Below are 21,833 nucleotides of genomic sequence, written 5' to 3' on the forward strand. Positions count from 1 at the left end.
AGAAAATATGCCACATAATTTGCTTTTTGAATTTTTTGCTGTACTACTTAGCCTGGTGCATAACTTGGTCCTCCATTGCCCCATAATTCCAGAGGCCCTGATATTGGTACACTTGTGTAGTAGCAGCTCCTAATTCGTCTCCTACTGCAGAGGCAAGTTGCAGCAGTATTCCCTTTTTTTTGTTCATTGTCTAAATCTAATAATTCTTTTCAGTACATATGGTGTAACATTACATCACTCATGCACTTTTTTGCTGGTGAAAGATGCCTTCTATACTGTACTTGGAAACTGAAGTCTTCTAAGGAACTTGCTGCTTATTTCACAACTTCCTGCATCAACCCTGTGATGGAAGGAGAGAATAAGGGTAGTTCATTACTCTCTGGCAACAGAACACATGCCCACTTCAGCCAATCCGATTCCAATTTGACTCCAAAATGAAACCTTCATCTAGCCCACTGAATACACACTGGATGGGAATGCATTTCAAAATCTGTTCACTTGGTAAAGAACTGTGATTAGTCTTGTGTTTTTTTTTTTATTTATTTATATATTTTTATTTTTTTTCTTTCTAACCTTGCAGTGATCTCGAGCTTTCACGTGCATGAGCTTCAGGTATCCAGTAATGCAAATTATTTCTCTTGTAGCTGTGGTGCACATTTCATGAGAAGTCAATGGTGAAGGTTGGATGTCAGAAAACCCTAGATGCGCTGAAGCTGGACTATCTTGATATGTACCTGATGCACTGGCCGATGGGGTTCAAGGTGAGGCCTTCATGGCAATGATGCTGTTATTAATGGATTATATACTTTGTGACAGTTGACATAGACTTACTGTTTCAGTATTAGTTCTGTCCTATTGACACATTATTGGTGCTCCATCTTAGGTGAGGCCAGTTCCTTGCCTGCAGGAAGATTGCCAGGGAGTGTGTATTAATATAATGGGTGGACTACAAACCAGGATCAGTCTTGGCAAAAAAAAAAAAAAAGTACAGACTAGCCCCACAATGCAGGTACCTGGCACTATGATGGGTCAGGAAGGGCATGTCTGGGTTGTGAAGCTCGTCCTGGTCTGGAGCAGTCCCTTAGCCTACAGCCCACAGGAACAATTCCAGGGGGGACCAGTGGTCCAGCACTGATGTGCACCTTTCCTTGTTTGAAATGTCTTTATGTTCCTTTGACAGGCTGGCGACGAGCTGTTCCCCAGTGATGAAAATGGGAATGCAATTCCTAGCAACACTAGTATTCTAGAAACCTGGGAGGTAAGATTGTGGAGCCTGTGCTGGACTTGGAGGCCTTCAGTCAATGAAGTACAGTATAAATGGTGGAAGCATGCAGTGGTCTGCGCTGTCTGAAGACTGAATCTTTTGCTGTGTTTTGTCACCACTGTTTACTTTTTTGTGAATGGCATTAATTGTCCGCACAGAATTTGACTTCTTCCTATGATTGTCGGTTTAACTGAACGCATACTTTGGTGATAACTGTTGCTGAATGTAGTAGGCATGTTCTAAAAAAATTCGAAAGTTATTTTATTTTTCTGATTTTTTGCTTTTTGAATTTCTGGAATTCGTTCAGCTTATCCTAGTGGATTTTTGTATTTCTAAAATGTGACATTGCGAAAGCATTGCATGAAGAATGCAAATAAATGAACTAAGCCTCGATGCACTTTTTAAATAATTGCTGTGATTGTTTTTGATGACATTTCTTGTTTTGATTTCCGGGTGAAGCTTTGATGCTTCCCTTGAGCAGTGTGTGATTGCGCTGTTCTCTTGTGCGTCTGGGGTGTAGGATTATGTGTCTCTTCTTATGCCTCGCAAGATTGTCTTATGCGCTGCGGAACGTCTTTTGGGCTGTAACATTTTGTGAATTCTTTCTGCTGTATAAAGTTGTGCATCTGTGGTGCTGCACTGAATAGTGTACATTACGTGCTCAGTGGGCTATTGGACTTTGTTATTGGGGCTGTTCAGTGGACTGTGTGGGGAAGTAGCTCTTTTGTGCTTAGTGGGTCTTTTCTACTGGATATACTCTTGTAGCTCGGTGTTAAGGATCCTCATATTTGCTGTGTGTGGGATTGTGATTATTTCTGTCTGTGTGGTCGCAAAGTCTCTTAAATTTGATTGTTGGCACTCCTAACTCATCTTTCCTCTTGAAGGCCATGGAAGAGTTGGTGGATGCAGGTATGGTGAAGGGCATTGGAGTTTCCAATTTCAACCACTTACAAATAGAAGCCATCTTGAACAAGCCAGGACTAAAATACAAGCCAGCAACCAATCAGGTAAACTTTCTTCAGTGCTGGGTGGGATGGGTGGAGGGAGGAACTAAAATACACTAGTAAGTCTCATGCATTCCTGAGATGGTTTGCTAGTGTGATTTGGGGACCCTTAATCACTCATAACAAATTAACACTGTTTTGAGCCTTTCTCCTTCCAAGAAAAATGGTTTCATATCAGCTGCTTGTGATTTCTTTGTGCGTGCAGAAAAGTGGACTATTATGTGGTGTGGTTTTTGAGACTTCACCATGTAATAATTTCACAACCTCTATGAGGTCCAATTAGGTTTCTTAACAAAACCTTTTGCTCAGTGCTGGGTAGTTGTGACACAGAGCAGTCAGGCTTAGTCAAAGGAACAAGTGTCAAGCATTTAAAAGTCCCAAAACAAATAAGTAAGCAACACAACACAATAAAAAAATACACCAATTTATAACAGTAGTGTATTTTTTCTTAAATGAGACCAAAACGACACACATCTATCGAAGGGACTAGCATTATGATTTTTCAAAGGAAAGTAAAATACTTACGTTTTTTGATGCAATAAATTGTTAAATTGTTGTAAGAGGTTAATAGCCAACAGGCTGAAAAATACCTGTTAGTTTTCTTGAACTACCCACAGCACGCTCTGGCTAGTCACAGTGATCGCTCTGGTCCAGGGGAACAGTTTACATGTTGTAGTGCACAACCTTTAGGGTCCTTTGTGTGTGTGTTTTTTTTTTTTTTTTTTTTTTTTTTTTCTTTCTTCCCTTAAAGCAGTCCATTGAAGAAGTGGTCCTGATGCTAGGGATAAACAATGCTGAACATGCTGAAGAGATGCAGTGAGTTTTCCTCTTCTGGAACTTCCGGACTTGGCCAGCCAAGTGGCACCTAGTTATGCAGCGGTAGGCCAGTGTTCTGGGCATCTAGGCTTTTGATGGGTGCAGTGTCCTTTTGCTTGTCCTGGAGTTTAATAGGAGGCTAGCCACCTAGCCCATGGAGTCTCTTCTTCCATCTTGGCCCACCTAGAGTTCTTTTCCACTAATGGTCACAGCTGGCACAGCCCTCCATGCAGGTCCCTTGGGTGCAGAAGGTACACTCCAGTCTTGGGTGCAGCCTCTCTTTGCTGGGACCATGGAGCAACACGCTGTCCTTCTTCTGTCTTCCAGTCCATAGTGATCTGAGGACTGTGGGTCTAAAGTGCCACTTTTATGCCATTTTATCATTTGTGGGAGGAGAGGGCTTACTAGCCCGCTGGGCTGCTGTTCCCACAAGGCTGTCTTTTCCACTTTACATCACTTCTTGAGAGTTTTGCCAATAAACTGCCCCAAGTTATCCCTCTCTACCCTAAACCAAGATGGCAGAAGCCTTTCTTCCCTGTGATGAGCCCTAGGTACACCCATCGGGTGTACTCGGCATAACAAGCCCCTCCTCCTGCAAAACCGGTTCTGCAACAGGTTCCCCCCCACCCCCCCCTCTGGCGGAGATGCCAGCCTGTCTCCCTACTCAGAGAATTGGGAAGGCGAAGGTATGATTGCCATTTCATTCACCGGAGTAGTAGCCTCTTTGAAGTTGGGCCATCTGTGGCTGACGCCCAGTAGTCATCCTGCTAGAGGAGGTCACACTTCCTCCCACGATTCCTCTTTGTTCCTTGGTCGTGGGAGTGCTCTAATCTTCCTAGTGGCGGAGGTGGGCTACCTGTTGTTTCAGGTGACAACGTCTACAGACAGTAAGAAAGGGTTGGACAACAGCGTGGTGCCTTTCTAAAGTCACCTTTATCTTGAAAAGTTACCTTAAATCAGAATTCAGCTAGGAGTCAAATTGAATGCATTTTGATACCTTGATGTACCATGTTTGATGGTTCTGTATGGAAGATATAACTTAGTGTATGGGTAAGCGTGACCCCATGTTTGCCGATAGGGCTACTGGCCTTACTTCAGTAAAAACGACAATTTGAGTTTTTACCGTCTGGACACATAAGGTGTATTTTAGACATATATCCTCCTTTATAATATCTGCACCCTACATTATGGACGCATAAGCCCTACCTAGGGGTGACTTATAGATATTAAAAAGAGAGGTAAAAAGTAGACCTAGACCTGACAAAAGGATTTTTTGTCACTTTGAGTCGGCAGGCTGGAAACTGCTCGAACATGTTGCAGTGGCATACCTAGAGCCCTGTTTCCCCTTTGTCACAACAATGGTGGCACAAAAAGTGCTTCAGTCCACTAGCAATACTGAACTTTGTAGCTCTTTACCTTTTGTACCATATACTTGGGAATTATAGCAACGTTAAGTAGGCCAATTGGGCACTAACCAATTGTACCCAACTTGGAGAGACCAGAACACGTGCTCTGGGGACTGGCCAGCAAGGCCCAGTGCACTGCAGAGTTGGAAAAACCAGCAGCGTCAGTTCACAATTTGGGGTTGGGGGGTACAAAATGACACTGTAATTCGTTGATATAAAAAAAAATCTGTTTCCTGCCAGTGTACATAAATTTGAAAACGGAAAAATGCAAAAATTGGATCCTCTTTTAAATCTATATCTCAATGCTTTTAACTACAATGGACAGAGTTAAACATGATTTCTAATGAATGTCACGTTACTTCAGATATTCACATGCACTATAACTTTTAGCACGGTTTTCAGGTGATTGTATAGTATACAGACGTGCACTAAAAACCCTGTTGGGATAAATGTGTGTGCTCATTTATTATTTAAATACATTTGGAAATGTACTACTTGTAAGTTCATTTTTTTTTCACTAATAAAAAATTAAATATTAATACCATTGTGATGCAAAAAACATACTGATATAGAGAGAAGGATATGCACCGCATATAAAAAGCACCTTTAAAGACGACTATCGCAGATCATCCAGTATCTGTGCCAGAAGTGTAATCTGTGCTTGAAGGACAAAGACTGAATCATCAAGTCTTCACTACTCCTCCAGAGGCCTTGCATTGAGCTGAAAGAGCAATCCTATTTTTTTTTTTTTTTTTTGAGCGAGTGCCTTTGCTCATAAAGATTTAGATTTTTTCTTGTTGTCACTTTATGCGGTAACACTTGTCTTGACTTCTCTTTGCTTGCAGATTGAGTGTCACCCATACCTAACCCAGGTCAAGCTTGTGGAGTACTGCCAGTCAAAAGGAATTTTTGTGACAGCCTACAGCCCCTTAGGCTCCCCAGACAGGCCGTGGTGAGTGTTTGTGTGTTGTGTTTTTTTTTATTTTATTTTTTTATTGCAGTTTAAAACTAATAAACAATTGTTAACTGGCAAATGGGCCAACGGGTCGGTGAATTATTGACTATGTCGCCTACTCCAGTGATCTAAAGGTCCTAATTTGATTCACCCTTCTGCTTGCAAGGTTACATTTAGTAATCGTAGCACCTTAGTACAGTAACTTTTTCCATCACAGATGGTGAACGACTGCAACCTTATTTTGCGTCTGCTTTAAAAAGTTGACAGAGAAATATTGAAGCAAACCGGCATGTGCAACCTACTCTACTTAACTGTTATGTAGATTTGTAAAGATACTCTCACCGAGAAGCTATGATGGCACTAAATGTCAGAGTAAATGTTAGAGTTTACATGACCCAACACAAAAGCACAAATGTACTTCTGCTTCAGTGTATTCTGCCAACATCTCATGCACCCATTCTGCCAGTGTCCAGGGGACAAGTCCACTCTAAAACCTGCAAGATCTAAATTGTATAGAGACTGCCACAGGGAAATGGCAGCCCGTCAGACTCTGCATTGTGCGACTGCTGCACAAAGATGAATCACAAGGGCACTTGTGATCTCACAGCCAACGTTGCAGTTGGAGAATTCGTAAGGAAGCTGAAGACCAGGTCTCGTGCTAGGACGCGGGCTAAAAGTAAAAGTCCAAACATGGCCCCTGTTACTCCCTCTGCTTGCACCATTCAGAGTTGTTCAACACCTTGAATATTTCCAGGCTGCAAATTTCTGAACCGATCATGACACTAGTCCGGATTCACTCGACTTCCCTGGGCCATTGGCGACACTGAAACAGCTTAAACAGCTTAAAGAGCTGAAAATAGCCCTTAACAAAATATTTGGTACTCCTATGGATCCCTGTTGCACACCTACTGGCTCCAAAGATCCGAGGTGGCCTCCAGTTTGGTTACTCCTGCAGATTTGCCCCTGACACAGACTGTGCTGCTTGACATTGAGGCCAGCCCCTTGTTCAAGCTCAGTTCCTCTGCCTCCAGCGCAACATTGTGTGACCAACGCGGCTAACCCAAGTCTGAGTGCTAGCACAAATGACTGCAGCAGAGCCAATGGTTTTATTGGATTCCGAAGCACACCAGCACCCTCCCCCGAGGTCGCAAAAGGTTTGTCACTTTTGATATTGGGATCCTGACATCCATCACCACGGTGATGACTATAGGAGCTTTTTTTAATGATAACTTATTTCAGGATTTGCAACATGCTACTGGCCAGAACGATATGCCCCCTAAATATTGAAGCTAGAATATCGAGGGTTACAATTATCAAGAACAAAATATTGTATTCAAAATGTCGTAAAATAAGTATTTCTTTGTAAGTAAACGTAACTGTTGGTATGTATAGCTTCCACGTATGTAGTTGTATAGTTAGGAATAGTAAATCTGTACCTCCTCTAGATCCGCTTATTTTTTGATAATTGAATCTTTGATCTTTTATCCACATTATTATTGAATTTCGATATGCTTTCGGTATTCAGCACTACAATAACCCGGACACTTCTCCACCCTTTCCTCACCCAATTCTGACACAGAAACAGTGAAAGCAAGAAAGCATCGGAAGTGTTGGATTTCCCTCTGCCAACTACAGAGAGGTCCTCCAACCAGGACAGACTAACCAAGAACTTTTTCATGAGACACTTTCGATGTACTGATGGGCACTTGGGCAAAATAAAAATGTTGCCTTCCTGACAACAGAGATAACCAGGTGGCATGTCTGCCCCCTGGATTTCTTAACCCAACATCCCATCCCAGAGAGCAGTTATCTATGAGTTGTCTCAGTCCCAGTCCCATTGTCGCGCACGCTGCCACATAGGAAATCAAATTGAATGAAGTAATTTGTCAATTGTGTGTTGTCTGCCGACCTTGCCTTCAGATCTGTCAACACCAGCTGCCTCCTGGGGAAGTAGTGCTGCACTGTGGGACAGTGGCAGATATCTTTTCACCCATCCCACAGGCAAAGGCAAACTTGGCCTTGGGAATACTTAATGAGAGCAAAGCCACAGCGTGTTCTTTATACTTAGCTCCTCCTGTTCAACAGTTACCCCAGTAATTTCTGCAGGGGACATCAGCAGATGCAACATCAGAGTGTACCTCCAGTAGCGGGCCATTAAGTTCCCCCAGGTCAGAAGATCAGGCCGACGGTGACCAGGACTTGACCCTACCCTTGCCCTCATTTTACAAAAAAAAAACACTTTAGTCCCCCCCCCTTAGCAGCTCACAATTGCCCGGTGGGAGGCTACATCACTTTTTACCTCCCCTTTTGGAGGAGCATCCCTTCCAATCAATGGTGCTCCAGATTGTGCAACATGTATGCTCCCTATCCTTCCTGTTACATCACACAAATATGCCACCTGCATCACAACACTTCCAGGAAAAACACTTGTCCAGTTGTAGTTTTTTCATGGTTGAGAAGCGCAAACTCTCCTGGCTAAGAGAGACATAGAGAAGGTGCTGGCATTAGAATTTGGGGCTGATGTTAATCCCTTTAATTCGTGGTGCTGAAAAAGGATGGCATACTTTGTTCCACCTTCAGACGACAACTGGTTTGAAATTGTTTGGCTCTTCCTTCAACATGCCAAAGTCACACCCGACTCTTTCAAAACAGCTACTGTTCATCTGAGCCACCCTGAATAAAATGCTTTTCTTACCCTTTCCCCTGCCTGAAAAAGTCCGGGTTATTTGTACTACGATCCCAGAGTCGACAAGCCCATAAAGTCTTCAGGACAGCCCACGACCTTACCGAGTTCAGCTTCGAGTAGTCTCACTTTACCCAATGCTTGGCTAGACTCTCACCTGTTCAGCGCCAGGATAATCGCCTGGGTCATAGTGCGCTCAACAGATTTGGAAAGCGCAACATCCCAATGTTTCAGCCCTAGACCTGGGTCTCTGTGAGCATGGCTGTGAGGCTTCTTGGCCTCTTGTGTCCTGTTTAGAGACCATGCCAGGTAGCACATTCAGGCTCTGCAGTGGGCTCTGAAGTCTCTATGGGCTCAGCACCTGAGGAACGCGTGAAATTCTATCCAGTTATTTGAGGAGACACTGAACAACCTGCAGCTTTGGCTGCTCGACCACAGTTCGACCGGCAGCAGACCCCTCTCTCTAACCATCCAAAGCTAGCAGCTGTGACGGATGCATTGTTGCTGATTTGTTAAGGTTATCTGTGAGAGGTGCCGATCATAGGATCTGAGACTTGCCTACACATTAGCTTGCTGGATTTGAGAACGATTTGCTTGCCACTGAAGGCATTCTGTCCATCGGGGAGAACATGTACTGGTTCTCAAGGGCAACACAACCTTCACGAGGTATTTTAGCAAACAGGGTGGCATGGGTCCTGTGCATGAGACTGTCCATCTCTGACAGTGGCTGAGCACTTAAGGAATTTCCCTTATTACCCAGCACCTGGCAGGATCTTTAAATGCAAGTGCAGATGAGCTCAGCCAGTTGCCTAGCAGATCACTAATGGCAGTTACACTTTGAAGTGGCACACAGCCTTTTCCAACAATGCGGAGAATGCTGGCTTGATCTGTTCGGCACCACTCCAATCATGCAGTGTCCAAACTTTTGCATGTTGGTGTCCCGAAGGCAGATTTTCCTTGGAGATGCTTTACCCCTAAATCAGGATTTAAACTCCTATGGTACTCTGAGCATCTGACCATGAGCATTTGTACTCCAGTCAGGCTGCCCTCTCAGGAGACTCTCCTGTTGCGACAGCAGTCTGGGGTTCTACACCCAAGCCTGCCCAGCCCCCATGTGTGGAGAGTGAACAGCAATAGATTATGGCTTTCACCCCCTGAAACCCTAAAGTGGTTGATGTCATTGTGGCAGCCAGACGTTCCTCGACCAAAACTATACATGCAGTCACTGAGAGATGGTTGTTGTCTGGTGTTTTACCCATAATATTCAACCTTTACAAGCCAAGCTATCCAACATCCTAATATTTTGTTTTTCTCTAACCCAACAAGGCCTATCAAGGGTTATCTTTTGGACTTAAGTTGGCCATATCAGCCTGTCATAGGGCTCCTGTTGTAGTAACAAGACTGCTGGGTTTTGGTAGGCATCACCACCGGGCATAGGGGGACTGAGTCTGATCCCACATTGTGTGACAGCTGTCAGCCTAACACTTCAGGCTAGCTAGCAGCACCTCACCAGTACCAGAGGTAAAAGTGATTTGTGGCAGCCTATCATATGACACTAAGACTATGCAGGGAAGCTGTGATAGAATAGATTGTACCCCTTTCTCTCAGTTATACAAGTCTCCTAATTGCAAAGACAAACAGATGCAGGATCTTAGTTCAATAGGTTTTATTATAGCAACTACGTTCTTTGTAAAAAGGCATGAATTGCGATTATGAGGAAAATGAAATGCAACACTATCACAGCAGTGACTAGGAAAGTGAAACACGGGAAGAGTCCCACCATATTGTCACCATAGTGCACTAAGGTTCTACATGAGAGTAGATGGCAGTGGTATCCCAAATCTGCCCATCTAGTCCCAGGAAGGACTCCAATCCCCATACATGTTTTCAGAGGTCTGTTAGTCTGCCGAGAGTCCTCCCACGTAGACCAAGAGGAAGCCCGGAGTTTCAACAGAAACTGCGACAACGTGCAGCATAACATGGCAGGCTGGCTGGAATGTCCCCTCTGACTTTGTTTGGGCAGCATGTTGTTTTATAATAAAACATGTTGTTCAGAGATCTGCCCTGACGTGACCCATCTTTTCTGTGGAAGGTAGACATTGCAGTCTCTGGACTGGCAGTAGCCAGCAAACTATTGTGTGCAGCCTTGGAGTGAGCAAAGGATGAAATGTTGTGCACAGAAATGAATAACAAATTCTGCATGGAAGTGCAACTAATAAATAATAAAACATCACCACTAAAAATTAAGCCTTGCTATGATGATAAGGGGAATAAAATGACAAGTGACTATGTGAGAGGGCGCAGATCTCAGACCCAAGCTAAAATACATGTGCCTATATAAACACTAAAATAACCTCGCAGCAAGCCATGGTCCATTTCTTGAAAAGGCTAATCCACATCTTTCTGACAACAGCTTTTGTAATGCTGCAGTGGGACCTTTATTTTATTTCTCATGTACCTGATGCTCACGCACTTTGAACCGATGTACAGCTGCTCGCTTTACCAGCCGACCATAAAAACAGTGTTTCGTATCGATATACCGTCAGCTTGGTGAGTGAGCAAACTCCAAGTTTTGTCTGTGCAACGATCATGACTCTCTTCATGGACTTTAGTTGATCCTCCGGCCAAAAGCAGCATTCCTGGCAAAGGTATTCATGCCTTTCTATTGTAAGGTAATCCATCACCTTCCTGGCTTTTTACGTGGCAACTCTGCCCTACGGAGCAAGAAGGGCTCCAGTGCCTTAACCCTAAAAGGGCCCTCTGCTTTCATATCGATCAGGTCTATGACCATCGACTAGATGATCAGCTTTTTGTGGGCTTCTCTGGAGCAATCGAAAGGGCACACAAAGCAGAAGAGACCCATCCCGAGATCAATTGTATTATGCATAAAGAGCTGCTTGGGCTACCCAGAAAGAAACCCCCCAGAAGGCTTGTTCTCTTATGAGAGTAAAGGTTACTACTACTGCACTGTCATGCAGTGGTCATTTCTTGACATCTGCCATGCTGTGACATGAGCATCCCTCCAAGTTCACGAAGCATTACTGCCTGGATGGCCTGGAGGTACTGGCATTCTGCTAGATAAGTTTTGTAGAATTTCCTGCTCCACATATCCACCACCTTGGGAGGTACTGCTTTGGTGTCTGTACTCAAGGGGAGGAGCCTGTGGTTAGATGTCTCTATCAAAAGAACAAGTTACTTGCCTTCGGTAGTACCTTTTTCTGGTAGAGGCCCTATCTAAAGTAGATTCCTCATTGACCCACCCTCCAACCCGTTCTGTGGAATGGATCTAGAGATCTACATACAAGCATCATGGGCTCTGTGTCCAACAGTGCAAACCGAATCCAGAACAATACTGACTTCTGCACATCGAGGTGACACAGATACATTGTCCCCGATCCAACATCTAGATGGGAAGGATCAGATGCCGAGCTGCACAAGGGAATTGCTATCAAATTCTCTGGGTCCAGTCTGGCGCCTTAGGGTATATTCAAGGTGAGAAATTTGCAGTTAGATGGCAAATCTACCAGAAAAGATGTTACCAAAGGTTAGTAACTTGTTTGTGAAGTCCTTTGGTAAACCATGTTTATCGGTTAGAGGGTGACTTGGTTGCAGAGCTACTGATTGCCTCTATCTAGTCAAGAATGACCAGCTCCATTCCATCTCCCTTTGAGTAGGAGTGGATCGTTAACCATGTCATGGGAGCATAAGTGGTAATAATACAAAGTAAAGACTGCTAAGTACCACTTCTGTCAGCAAGGCAAGTGCTAATAGCAAGTTGAAAACCTGGCCATAAGCTCTGGGAACATTTCTTTAGAATCCTGCAAGTTGTGTGGCTTTCTTTATTTGTTCTTTTTTTCTTTCTTTCTACTCCAGTCCCGCTTCTTGTGCCCTCGTACGTGATGCAGCTCATCCCGAAGATGCTGCTGGCTTGCACAGAAGGGCTATTGTAGTTCTTTAATGGTTGAGATGATTCGGTCTAACAACATTTTGCTTATAAGTGATGCTACATCCTTTAGGATGCCTTTTGATGGGCCTGCATGAGGAAGAGAGCAGAAGAATTACTTCATCGGAGTGTGAGAGGCGGGCTGTTGTTCTGAAGTCGGCTACAAGGAAGAAAGGTTGCACTTTCATGAGGAGGGCATACTGATGCCATGCTGTCTTGGTTTTTGTGATCTGTTCTTTAAAGAAGAGGTTCTTGTAAAAAATGAATCCACAGGGTTTTGCGTTTGATGTCACTAGAAGAGTGAGGCCCTCATTATCACTTCTGGAGACCCAGACATGTATTTATTTGCAGTTCTATTTTACTGTTGGTGAACCGAAGAAATTCTGTTTTTACCTAATTGGATTCTAAGTGGGTGCCAGGCATCTACTTCTGAATGTAATTAAGGAGGGTTTTGTGTCACCAAAAGTTGTGGGTAGAGATTTTGCAATAGAGCATGTTATCAGCATACTGATGGATTTCCATTCTCTTATCTTCGACTAAGATTCCACTTTAAGGCTGCAGATAATGTAGGACAGAATAGAGCAATACTGAGACCACTGGAGACTGAAATGTTCTAGTATGTTGAGATTCCCTTTGGGATGATGTGGTGGGGTAGGAATTGAAATACTGCAGGGCCATGTTGTAGAAGCCCATGCATGACTGGTTTACTGGGGGATGGGAGGACCCAGTGTATCAGCTGGAGCTCTCCGTGTCCCCCAGAATCTATATCTGCTCTTTGACTCCCTGCTCCCTACAGCTATGGCTTCAGTAACTAAAGTGGTATTCCTTGCCTGGTGTGCGGCTCTGCGGCGCACTCTGTGTTGGGTCAGAGTGTTCATCCATTGACACCCCTCTGGCAGGGAACCTGGTTGAAAGAGTCCGCAGCCGTGCAAGGCTTTGGTAAATGGGACTTAATGGGCATTTCTCAACATGGGGATGTATGGGCTGGTACATCCATGAGATCCTTCCAGGACCTACAGGCTACCTATCAAATTTCCCACACTCAATTTCCCACACTCAATTTTACAAATATCTGCAACTCCGCCAAGCCCTCAATACAGCATGACTCCCTCCCAGAATACAGTCCGCTTGAGGCCAAGTTGCTTATGGTGGCACTGGGAAGGGGAGGTGTGTCTCAAGTGTACAAAATGCTGATTAACCATACGCCAGGCAATCTGATTCATGATAGAGTTTGATGGGAGCAGTGGATGGATCCCCTTGAGGAAGAAGACTGGCGAGATGCCTTGATGGCATCGAGGGTGATAACTATGTCTTCCAGGTTACAATTGCTACAACTGTATGTCTTACATGGGCCCTATCTCTTGCCCAGTGGACTATCCAGCAGGACTTCCTGCCCCCCCCCCCCCGCCCCCCCGACTCTAATGCCCTAGATGTTCGGCACCATCTGCAGACTTCTTCCACAGGATATGGGCTTGTCTACTCATTGCACGGTACTGGATGGAGATTCTGAGGGAACTCACTGATACAGTGGGGTGAGAGGTTCTACTGTCCCCATTGTTGTTCCTCTTGAGGACAATGGAAGGCATAGATGGTCCACAACCAGAATATTTTCTTGTAGGGATGGGCTTGATGGTGGCAAAGAGACATTGCAGTCAGTTGGATCAACTCAAGTCCACCATCTCTCTCGAAGTGGAGACGAGGAGTTGATTGATGTGCCCAACAGGAGAGACCAGTCTATGAAGCACAAGGGTGTCCTGTTTAAACCTGCCTGGGCGTGGGGGGAAATTGTTGGGCCATCTATCATGAACTTCCACGGGGCTGAAACGATTTTTGTGAACATGCCTGTTTTGACATGGCTGTGGATGATGAGGTGGTTATGCAGAGAAATGTGTAAATGTGGAAGGATTGGTGTTGGGGACTATTGTGGTTTCCCTTTTGTTTTCTTCGTTCAAAACTCCATAAAATTGTTTATAAAAAAAAAAATAGATCTGTGTAACCTGCATTATCTTAATTTTGTTATATTCTACACTGCTCCTGCTAGGGCCAAGCCTGAAGATCCTTCCCTTCTGGATGACCCTAGGATTAAGGAGATTGCAGCAAAGCACAAGAAGTCATCTGCTCAGGTAAGTGGTAAAAGTGATGTTTGTTTAGAAGTATGCTATGAAAGCGATACCTTGGTTTCCTCTGTTGCCTTTCTGGCACTGCTTCCATTTTTCCTGCACTATCTTTTTGTCTCTCACCTTCCCGGTACTGTGAGTCTCATGAAAGACTAGTGTGTTTGTGATTGAAATTGAATTACATGGAATAATAGATAGACCGCATCATGCTGTCATCTCATTTTGAGCTATTTTTTATCAGCATTAAAGCACCCAAAACCCTGAATGGCATCTCAATTCTGTTACAGGAGACTCTTTAGACACGAAGACAGTCTTCGAAGGCTGTACTTTCAACTTGTAGTTAGAAATGTTTGGTATCGGTAAGGTGAACTAACTTTGGTGCACAGGATCCTGCGGGAGCTATACACTTTTCTTTCCCTTGCTATTCTCCCCCCCCCCCCCTCCCCCCCCCCCCACCCGGTGACCACATACGTGGAATTATGAGGGGCAGTGTAGCAGCAGGAAAAAGGGAATTGGGTCTAAGAAGTCACAGGACTCCCTCATTCTGACTTATCTCCTCAGTTGGTCAAGGACCCCCGCAGGATTTAGTGGATATCTACAAGCGAAAAATGTATTTGTGATTGGATATATCTGTGTAACCAGCAGTCAGTACTTTGACATGAAACTGATAATTCACAAACCTAAACATTCAAAGGATCAGTATCTCAAATGTATACGTGCACTTACACTTCTGCCTATGATATGAATAATTGCCTCAAGCTTCGTCACTATGCACGTTCTTGAGGAAGATCAGTTTTAATGCCACCTTGACTTCAGAAGAACTGCAAGACAACCAGCTGTGTTAATCTGCACACGACGGTTCTAAATACTTCAGTGTATTGTCCATGTCTTGTGGTAACAAACCATTAGGAAGCAATAGGTCTTGGCAAGGGAAATCCGAAATCCGTGAAGCGAGGTTCTGGCAGAGCAGCATTGCATCACAAGCATCTCCTACCAGAGACTGTGAAACTCATGGGAAGTTATAACCTGTGACCCTAAATAGCTGTCGCCTTTCCTGGATAAGCGAGAGTTCATGGCCTGCTGGGAATTATTGGCTTGCTGCTACATAATGTGTTCTGCACACATGGAGAGTCCATTCAGACAACGCCAACATTCTTTAATGACCACCAGCCCTCCCTTCACTGAGAAACGTGGTACGAGTGGGTTTGGAGTACGTTTCTCCCTGCACTTGTGCCATACTCTGTATTACGCATAGTCTGTAGCCCTGCTTCCTGACAGTGTCTACACAAAGATGTAAAAATAAACTTGTTCCCCATGTAGTACCCACTCTTCACTGTACAAGGAAATGTCTCTTTCATATGATAAATGGACCAAAGAATGTGCTACAGCAAGCTCAGACCAATCCTGGATGCCATGCGACTATAAAGTATTGTCTGATTGCCACCAGTGTGGTCTGTAGTGCTTAGATAGATGCTTTTATGCCAGCGCTAGGAAGACATTTAGCCAAATCTCTCATTTTAGCAGTTGAGCTTGTACAGCATCCTATCACAAATACATCACTACTGGGATCGCCACACCCTTCCCTTGATCTGCTAAAGATCCACTTCAAAGTGAAACCACAAGGCTTTTTTTCATCTCCAATGGTACCAGAGCTTGCTTTTATTATATTCTACTTGTAGTTTTTTGGCAAATGAATACATATGAGCACTTCTATACATTCTGATGAACTCTTTGACACTGGTGTTAGAGATGTTGATATTTCTCAGTCTGGGTCGGAACTGTTTTAATTATTTGCCATTGCTCACATGAAAGCAAAATTAAGATGATCGAGACAATAGACTTTGTGTGCCAACATGATCAAGGCTTGGCTTCAAATTGTGGTGTACAGTACGCAATTGAGCGTGTCTCCTGATGCAAGTAAACTGGATGCATAAAGAACTCTTGTATTTATCGAACATTTGTATATCATGAACCTAGCCAAAGGCAATGGCGCTCTGTACAGGATCAAAGACAGAGTGCAGTCTGGTTTTCTCCCTCCAACATAAATGATGAGCTTCTTAGTCAGATATGGGTCTTGATAATTTTCTAAATGGTGCAGCTGGTTTTGAAGATGAGCTGGCAAGGGGAGCTGATGGAATTCGATCAGGAATCTTTAAATAAGAAACCTATTTTGTGATGTATATTGTTTGGTGCAGGTGAGGTACAGAAATGACCACATATTTCTTGCCTTTCAAAAGCAGCGCTGACAGCTCTTTTAAATACATTACAAGCCAGATCTATTGGCTTTACCATTACTTGTTCTTCAGGTGATTTGGGGCCATCTATTGTAGGATAGGTTCCAAGATAGTTTCAGCAATTTACTAGTCCTCCACTATATCTTTATTTTCCTTCTCCTCTGGTGAGGCCTCTCCAGTCTTCTTGCCCAAAATCATGTCTATAGTTGCTATTTTTTAATCTAGAATGTATTTTCCTATGAAAGCTCTAGCTCATGCCACATTGTGCCAAATAGAGCCACTGGATAGAATGGAGAAAATATTTATTTTTTTGTCATCTGAACAGAAGTAGGCTGCAAGGTAATCATCTCAAAATAAGTACGAGGCAGAAACAAGAACAAAGGCAATGGTTCTGTGTGAGACTGCACCCATAGCTTTGACTTTCACCACACAATGATTGTTGGGATGAGAATGTCCCCTGTACGTTAAAGACCATGTGCCCAACTACTCGTGAAACCGGTATCCATACTTGTATTTTGCTCTAGAATCCAACATGTATGTAGATGTCAAGGCCTGTCCCTGGCATTGCGATGTCCAGAACCTGTTTGGTGACCTGGAGCAGCACAACAGGCATCCCCTCACACTAGGCAGTGGACTTCTGCCCATTGTGTGGGTTTTTCACACAAAGCAATTTTTTTAAAATCTATGGTATGACCACCCCTTTTTCCTGTGCCAGAGTGCAGTCTGCTGACCCTTCTTGTAAATTTCCACTGTGATGTGAAGCCCAGAACTAGGTGCGGACATCCTGTGTGCATGTCAAGTATGTGTCTACTGTGTGTTTGTAGCACATGTATGGTAGTAAGGCTACCATACCCCTCTATGTGTTGTGCGAGTACTGGGGTAAGTGGGATCTATTCTGCATGCGCCAAGTTAAAGGGTGAGGATAGCTTCCCCAGACAGTATATTTATACACACAAAAAGGGGAGAGTACACATTATTTGATAGACTAACAGTGAAGAAACCCTAAGTGGAAAGCCCATGGGGTTTTAAAAAATGCCCTCACCCATTGGATAGTGGCATGCTTCATCATAGGGCCGCTAACACATCCTGGCACAGGCCAGTGCTCGGGGTGGAGCGTTGTGTTGTGTATTTTTTTTTGTTTTTTGTTTTATTTTTATTTAAGAGAGATTCAATCTGCAGAAAAATGTTAAAACGGTCTAAGAGGGTCTACCCTCACAATTTTATTATGGGCCCCGCTTGGCAGGGTTAAAATAATTACAACCGAGTGCACCCGGCAAACTAAATCCCTGTCACCCTCTCTGCTGGTATGAACATCTTTCAGCCGTTCTATTGCCCCTTTGGGTCAATGGCCTTCCTCAGGATACAGATCCCTTACAAAGAGCCTCCTGGTCTATGGCCATATGAAGGCAGTCAGTTAATATTAGGCCTTACTTGCCACTCGTAGAGACATGCCACAGAGTTCCTGGAGTTTCATTATCATTCCAAACCCATGGTAAGAGTGGGAATGTTGCCCTTTCTGCAGTGTGGATCCCTTTTAAATAAATTATTATAATATATATATTTATTTTTTTAACGCAGCGCACCACCCTGAGTTTTGGCCTGTGCCAGGGTGTGTTAGCAGCCCTATGATGAAGCATGACACTATTTAGTGGGTGAGGGCATTTTTAAAAACTTTATGGGCTTTCCACTTAGGGTTTCTTCACTGTTAGTCTATGTCAAATAATTTGTACTTTACCCTTTTCTGTGTGTATAAGTGAACTATTTTGGGAGGACTAGGGAAAGCTTACACCTCTCGTCCCTTCTATTTTGTGTATGTAGAGTAGAAGTGTATTGCCTGCAATCCTGTGGCTGGAGTGTAGAGATCGACACATACTAAAATGAGGGGTGGAGAGAGGGCTGTTTTTAGAAATTCTTTGAAGTCCTCTTTAGCAAAGGACTACTGATTCGTTCTTCTGGGCACAGCCATTTGGTAGAAGAAAAAAAAACAGACCGTGCCAAGACAGTTTCTCATCTTGAACAGTAATTAATTGTAGCCCTACTCTCACCCGTGTCATCTGTCTGATTCTGCTTTTGAAAAACTGATGACACTGAAGTGCAGAGATCGCAAGCGTTATTTTGCCCCTGTTTTGGGTCCTTCTGCTTGTAGGCAGCACCTTTGCTACCTGCTGTGAGAAACATCACTTTGAACAGTGGCTGTGTCTAGAGTGCCGCCTGGAACCCGGTTTTGAAACCTTAGAAAATGAATCCACATCCCCGTTTTTATAACGTTCCACCCCACCCACTTTGTTCCACACCGAGTACTTCTTGCCCAAGGAAGGGAGTGTCCACCAAGTTTTCAAAGAGCTGTTGTGTAACCAGGGGTGGTGTCTACCTGACAGCAAATCACCCAAACATGAGTGGTCATCACCTGAAGTCTGCACTGTATGTTGGAAGGACGAAGGATCTGCTTACAGAGCCTAGCAGTTTCCCTACCTGCTGAGAGAGCAAAGCTGCTTGTCTGACTCTGCAGGAGGAATGACTGTCCAGAAGCGGCAGAGTTGCTTCTGGTAAGTGAAGCACTCAGAGGAAGTTGTCAAAAAAGCGAGACGGGAGTGACCCGTGTTGCATGGGTGTCTCCGATCACATCAGCCAATCAAAGTTCTTGCCCCGACACTACCTTCCTGAGAAGCCAATAACAATTCGCCTTCACTACCGTGATTGTCAATTGCAGAAGTGTTGTACTTGGTCCAGTTTGCAGAACCACACTTAAGATTTACCCCAGGGCCCCAGTGCAAACTACCCCAGCCACCATAGTTGGTGCCCAGTAGCTGCTGTCTGCACTGTGGCCAATGAACTGGGCCCGACTATGAACTTTTGAATACAGTTATGGGTTTGCTATTTGAAGGTAGTCCTTTTTTTTTTTTTTTCTTCTGATTTACCAGTAGCCTAAAACCACTTGGAACCAAGGTCCTCAGCAGCCCTTTAAGGCCTGTAAAGAAGCATCAAGTAAGAAGAGCATATTTTGCTCTGAATCAGAAGGAGCAACTGCTACTCCAGCGCAAGACAACAAAGAGTGGTTGACTGTCTCCCAGGGATGTAAGAATCCCCAATATTGAGTATGTAACCCATGTTGGACACAGGACATACTTTTGAATCAGTGGGCATTTATCACTTCGGATCGGTGGCTGTTCTGTTCCTTTTTTCCTGCCCCCTCCACTTGTTCTCCAAAAAAACAAAGTGATATTCACAGTTTCAGGCAGAAATTGTACAATAACTTCTATGAGAAGGTTAAATGAGAGCGGTGTCTACTACAGATACTTTCTTGTGTCCAAGAATGCCATAGGCATCTGGCTGAAAAGAACTTTATAAATTTTTTTGTATTTCATTCGGTTTCACCAACATACAGCACAGATCTAACACATTACCGCATGATGTTACAGTACTCCTTAGCATTACATGTTGCAGGGGACCAGGCAGGAAGTAGAACAGAATACAACAGAATAGCACAAGTCTGATGTTAACCCCTCTCTGTCCTCAGATTTAGACAATAAATACACTGAAACGGACTCCAGTATTCTTGGGCCTTGAGGGTTCCGGTAATTCTTCTGCATATAGTTCAAGTTGCTCCTGGCAGTACGTCATTTCTAGGAGCCATACCCCAATGTATTACAATCTGATGCTTTGCCAGTAAGAGTGCCACGGCCACCAGTTTCCGATTTGTGGGATGCAGCAGTTTGACTAGGCCAAGCAGACAGAGCATAGGCGATAGTTCAGCCGGTCCCAGTACCATAGCAGAGATAGCCGCCACCCACACTCCCAGGCCAGGTGCAAGAAGCCTACCTCCCCCACCCCATTGCGTACACAATGTGCGTCTTCATGCAAGCCTTATTTAAACAGTTGCGTAGGAGTATAGAACATTTGTTGGAAGAATTTAAAATGAATACTTCTTGGATTAGAACTAGAGGTGAGCATTTCCACTCATCTACACCAAGCGGCACATCGATCACCCCGTTCCACTTCTCCATGGCTCCCTATGTCTGAAGTGGCCTGTCCCCGTGAGACGTGCAATAAGGGAGCGTGATAAGTCACCGTCTAGTTGAACTGATTATTGTTTGTAGTGTGTCAAGGGCTTGGGGCTCCTCAGAGAAGTTGGGGTACAAAATCCTCATAGCAGCCCTAAGCCAAAGAAATGCAAAGGTCAGGAGAGGGGCCCTTGCTTGGGTCTGAGGTAAATGAGAAGTCCATGAATGATCCTCTGGGGCAGGTGTCTCCCGTGGTGTGTAGCCCTTGTGCCTTCAGTGTGGCAAGGACTCACAGTTCCTGAGTAACAGAAATCTTGGTATACCAGAGAAGCGGGAGTGCAGGGCCATCTAAGGGGAATGTTTTAGCCTGGATGCCTAATGCTCTCCAGGCCCCCGGAGTGCATTCAATGGTGTTAACTCATAACATTGGTGTGGTAGTTACAGAGACTCCTGGGCGATGGCTTTTTGCTTTCATTTGTGCTCCCACTCTAGGAAAGAGGGCTGTGCAAGGTTCGATCTTGAAAGTCACTCTAAAAAAAAAACTCCTGTTAGGGAGTCACTCAAAAGATTATTCCTCCTTGCGGCACTATGATGCTCTGATGTGGGTGACTTAAAATTCATGCAGGTCTGAATGGGAAATATGCTGCCAAGGCCATCATTATGTGGTTCTGGCTAGCTTGTAACCGAGAGTTTTAAATCGGCCATCCGGAATAAAGGCAGTTTTTGTTTCCCTTCATTAATTTTACCTCCTAATCAGGAGAAACGTCGATAATGGTCTGACAACAGTGCTGCAATATTGTATTTATTTAAACATTGAGTGACTCTGTCATCGTGCTACTTAGCTTTTGACTGGTCCTTGAGAACAATGTTGTTCTAATTGTGCTCCATGAAGGGGGATAAGTAGAGCTAAGTGGATGGAATATACTCCTTGCTCAACACGGGTAGAAGATCAGTCACAACCTGTTGCTGATTTCAAGTTGTGGGATTCCCGAAATCTATCTTTGTTTTTCAATACTTTGTCATGGCCCAGATCTTAGATCAAAAGGCAGCTTTGAATCATCACCCCTTGCTATTATATCTGATCTAAAGTGCTTCTCAAAAACTTGACTAGGAAACCTTCCCTATGTACTGCTAGAAAGGAATCCAAAAGAAGTCCTACAAACGCAAATGGTTTAGATTTGGATCTTGAAAATAAATTGTAGTCTTCATTGATGTTTATAATCTTGTCTTGTTTTAATGCTACTACTTATCCAAATATGTTTGGCAGTTTGATACGAGGGGCTTGTGATAGGGGAAATTTGAACTGACAAAATAAATGACACAAACTGTACCCTGGCTGCTTGTAACTTGTAAGGTTTAAAAAAAAAAAAAAAAACAGCCAGCAGCTACCCAAACTACAAATCCTAGCCA

The 21,833-nt window shown here is 44.0% G+C and overlaps 1 protein-coding gene across 1 annotated transcript in view; it reads left to right on the plus strand.

Annotated features, from left to right (window-relative positions):
• The window catches only part of LOC138287478 (aldo-keto reductase family 1 member B1-like), a 61,252-nt gene that overhangs the window by 22,221 nt on the left and 17,198 nt on the right, over positions 1 to 21,833 (plus strand). The window contains exons 3-7 of the mRNA XM_069227921.1: positions 645 to 761; positions 1,181 to 1,258; positions 2,149 to 2,271; positions 5,336 to 5,442; positions 14,113 to 14,194. Of these exons, the coding sequence (XP_069084022.1) occupies positions 645 to 761; positions 1,181 to 1,258; positions 2,149 to 2,271; positions 5,336 to 5,442; positions 14,113 to 14,194 (507 nt within the window). The remainder of the gene's footprint in view (positions 1 to 644; positions 762 to 1,180; positions 1,259 to 2,148; positions 2,272 to 5,335; positions 5,443 to 14,112; positions 14,195 to 21,833) is intronic.

This window comes from Pleurodeles waltl, chromosome 4_1 (assembly GCF_031143425.1).
Source record: "Pleurodeles waltl isolate 20211129_DDA chromosome 4_1, aPleWal1.hap1.20221129, whole genome shotgun sequence".
Taxonomy (NCBI): Eukaryota; Metazoa; Chordata; class Amphibia; order Caudata; family Salamandridae; genus Pleurodeles; species Pleurodeles waltl.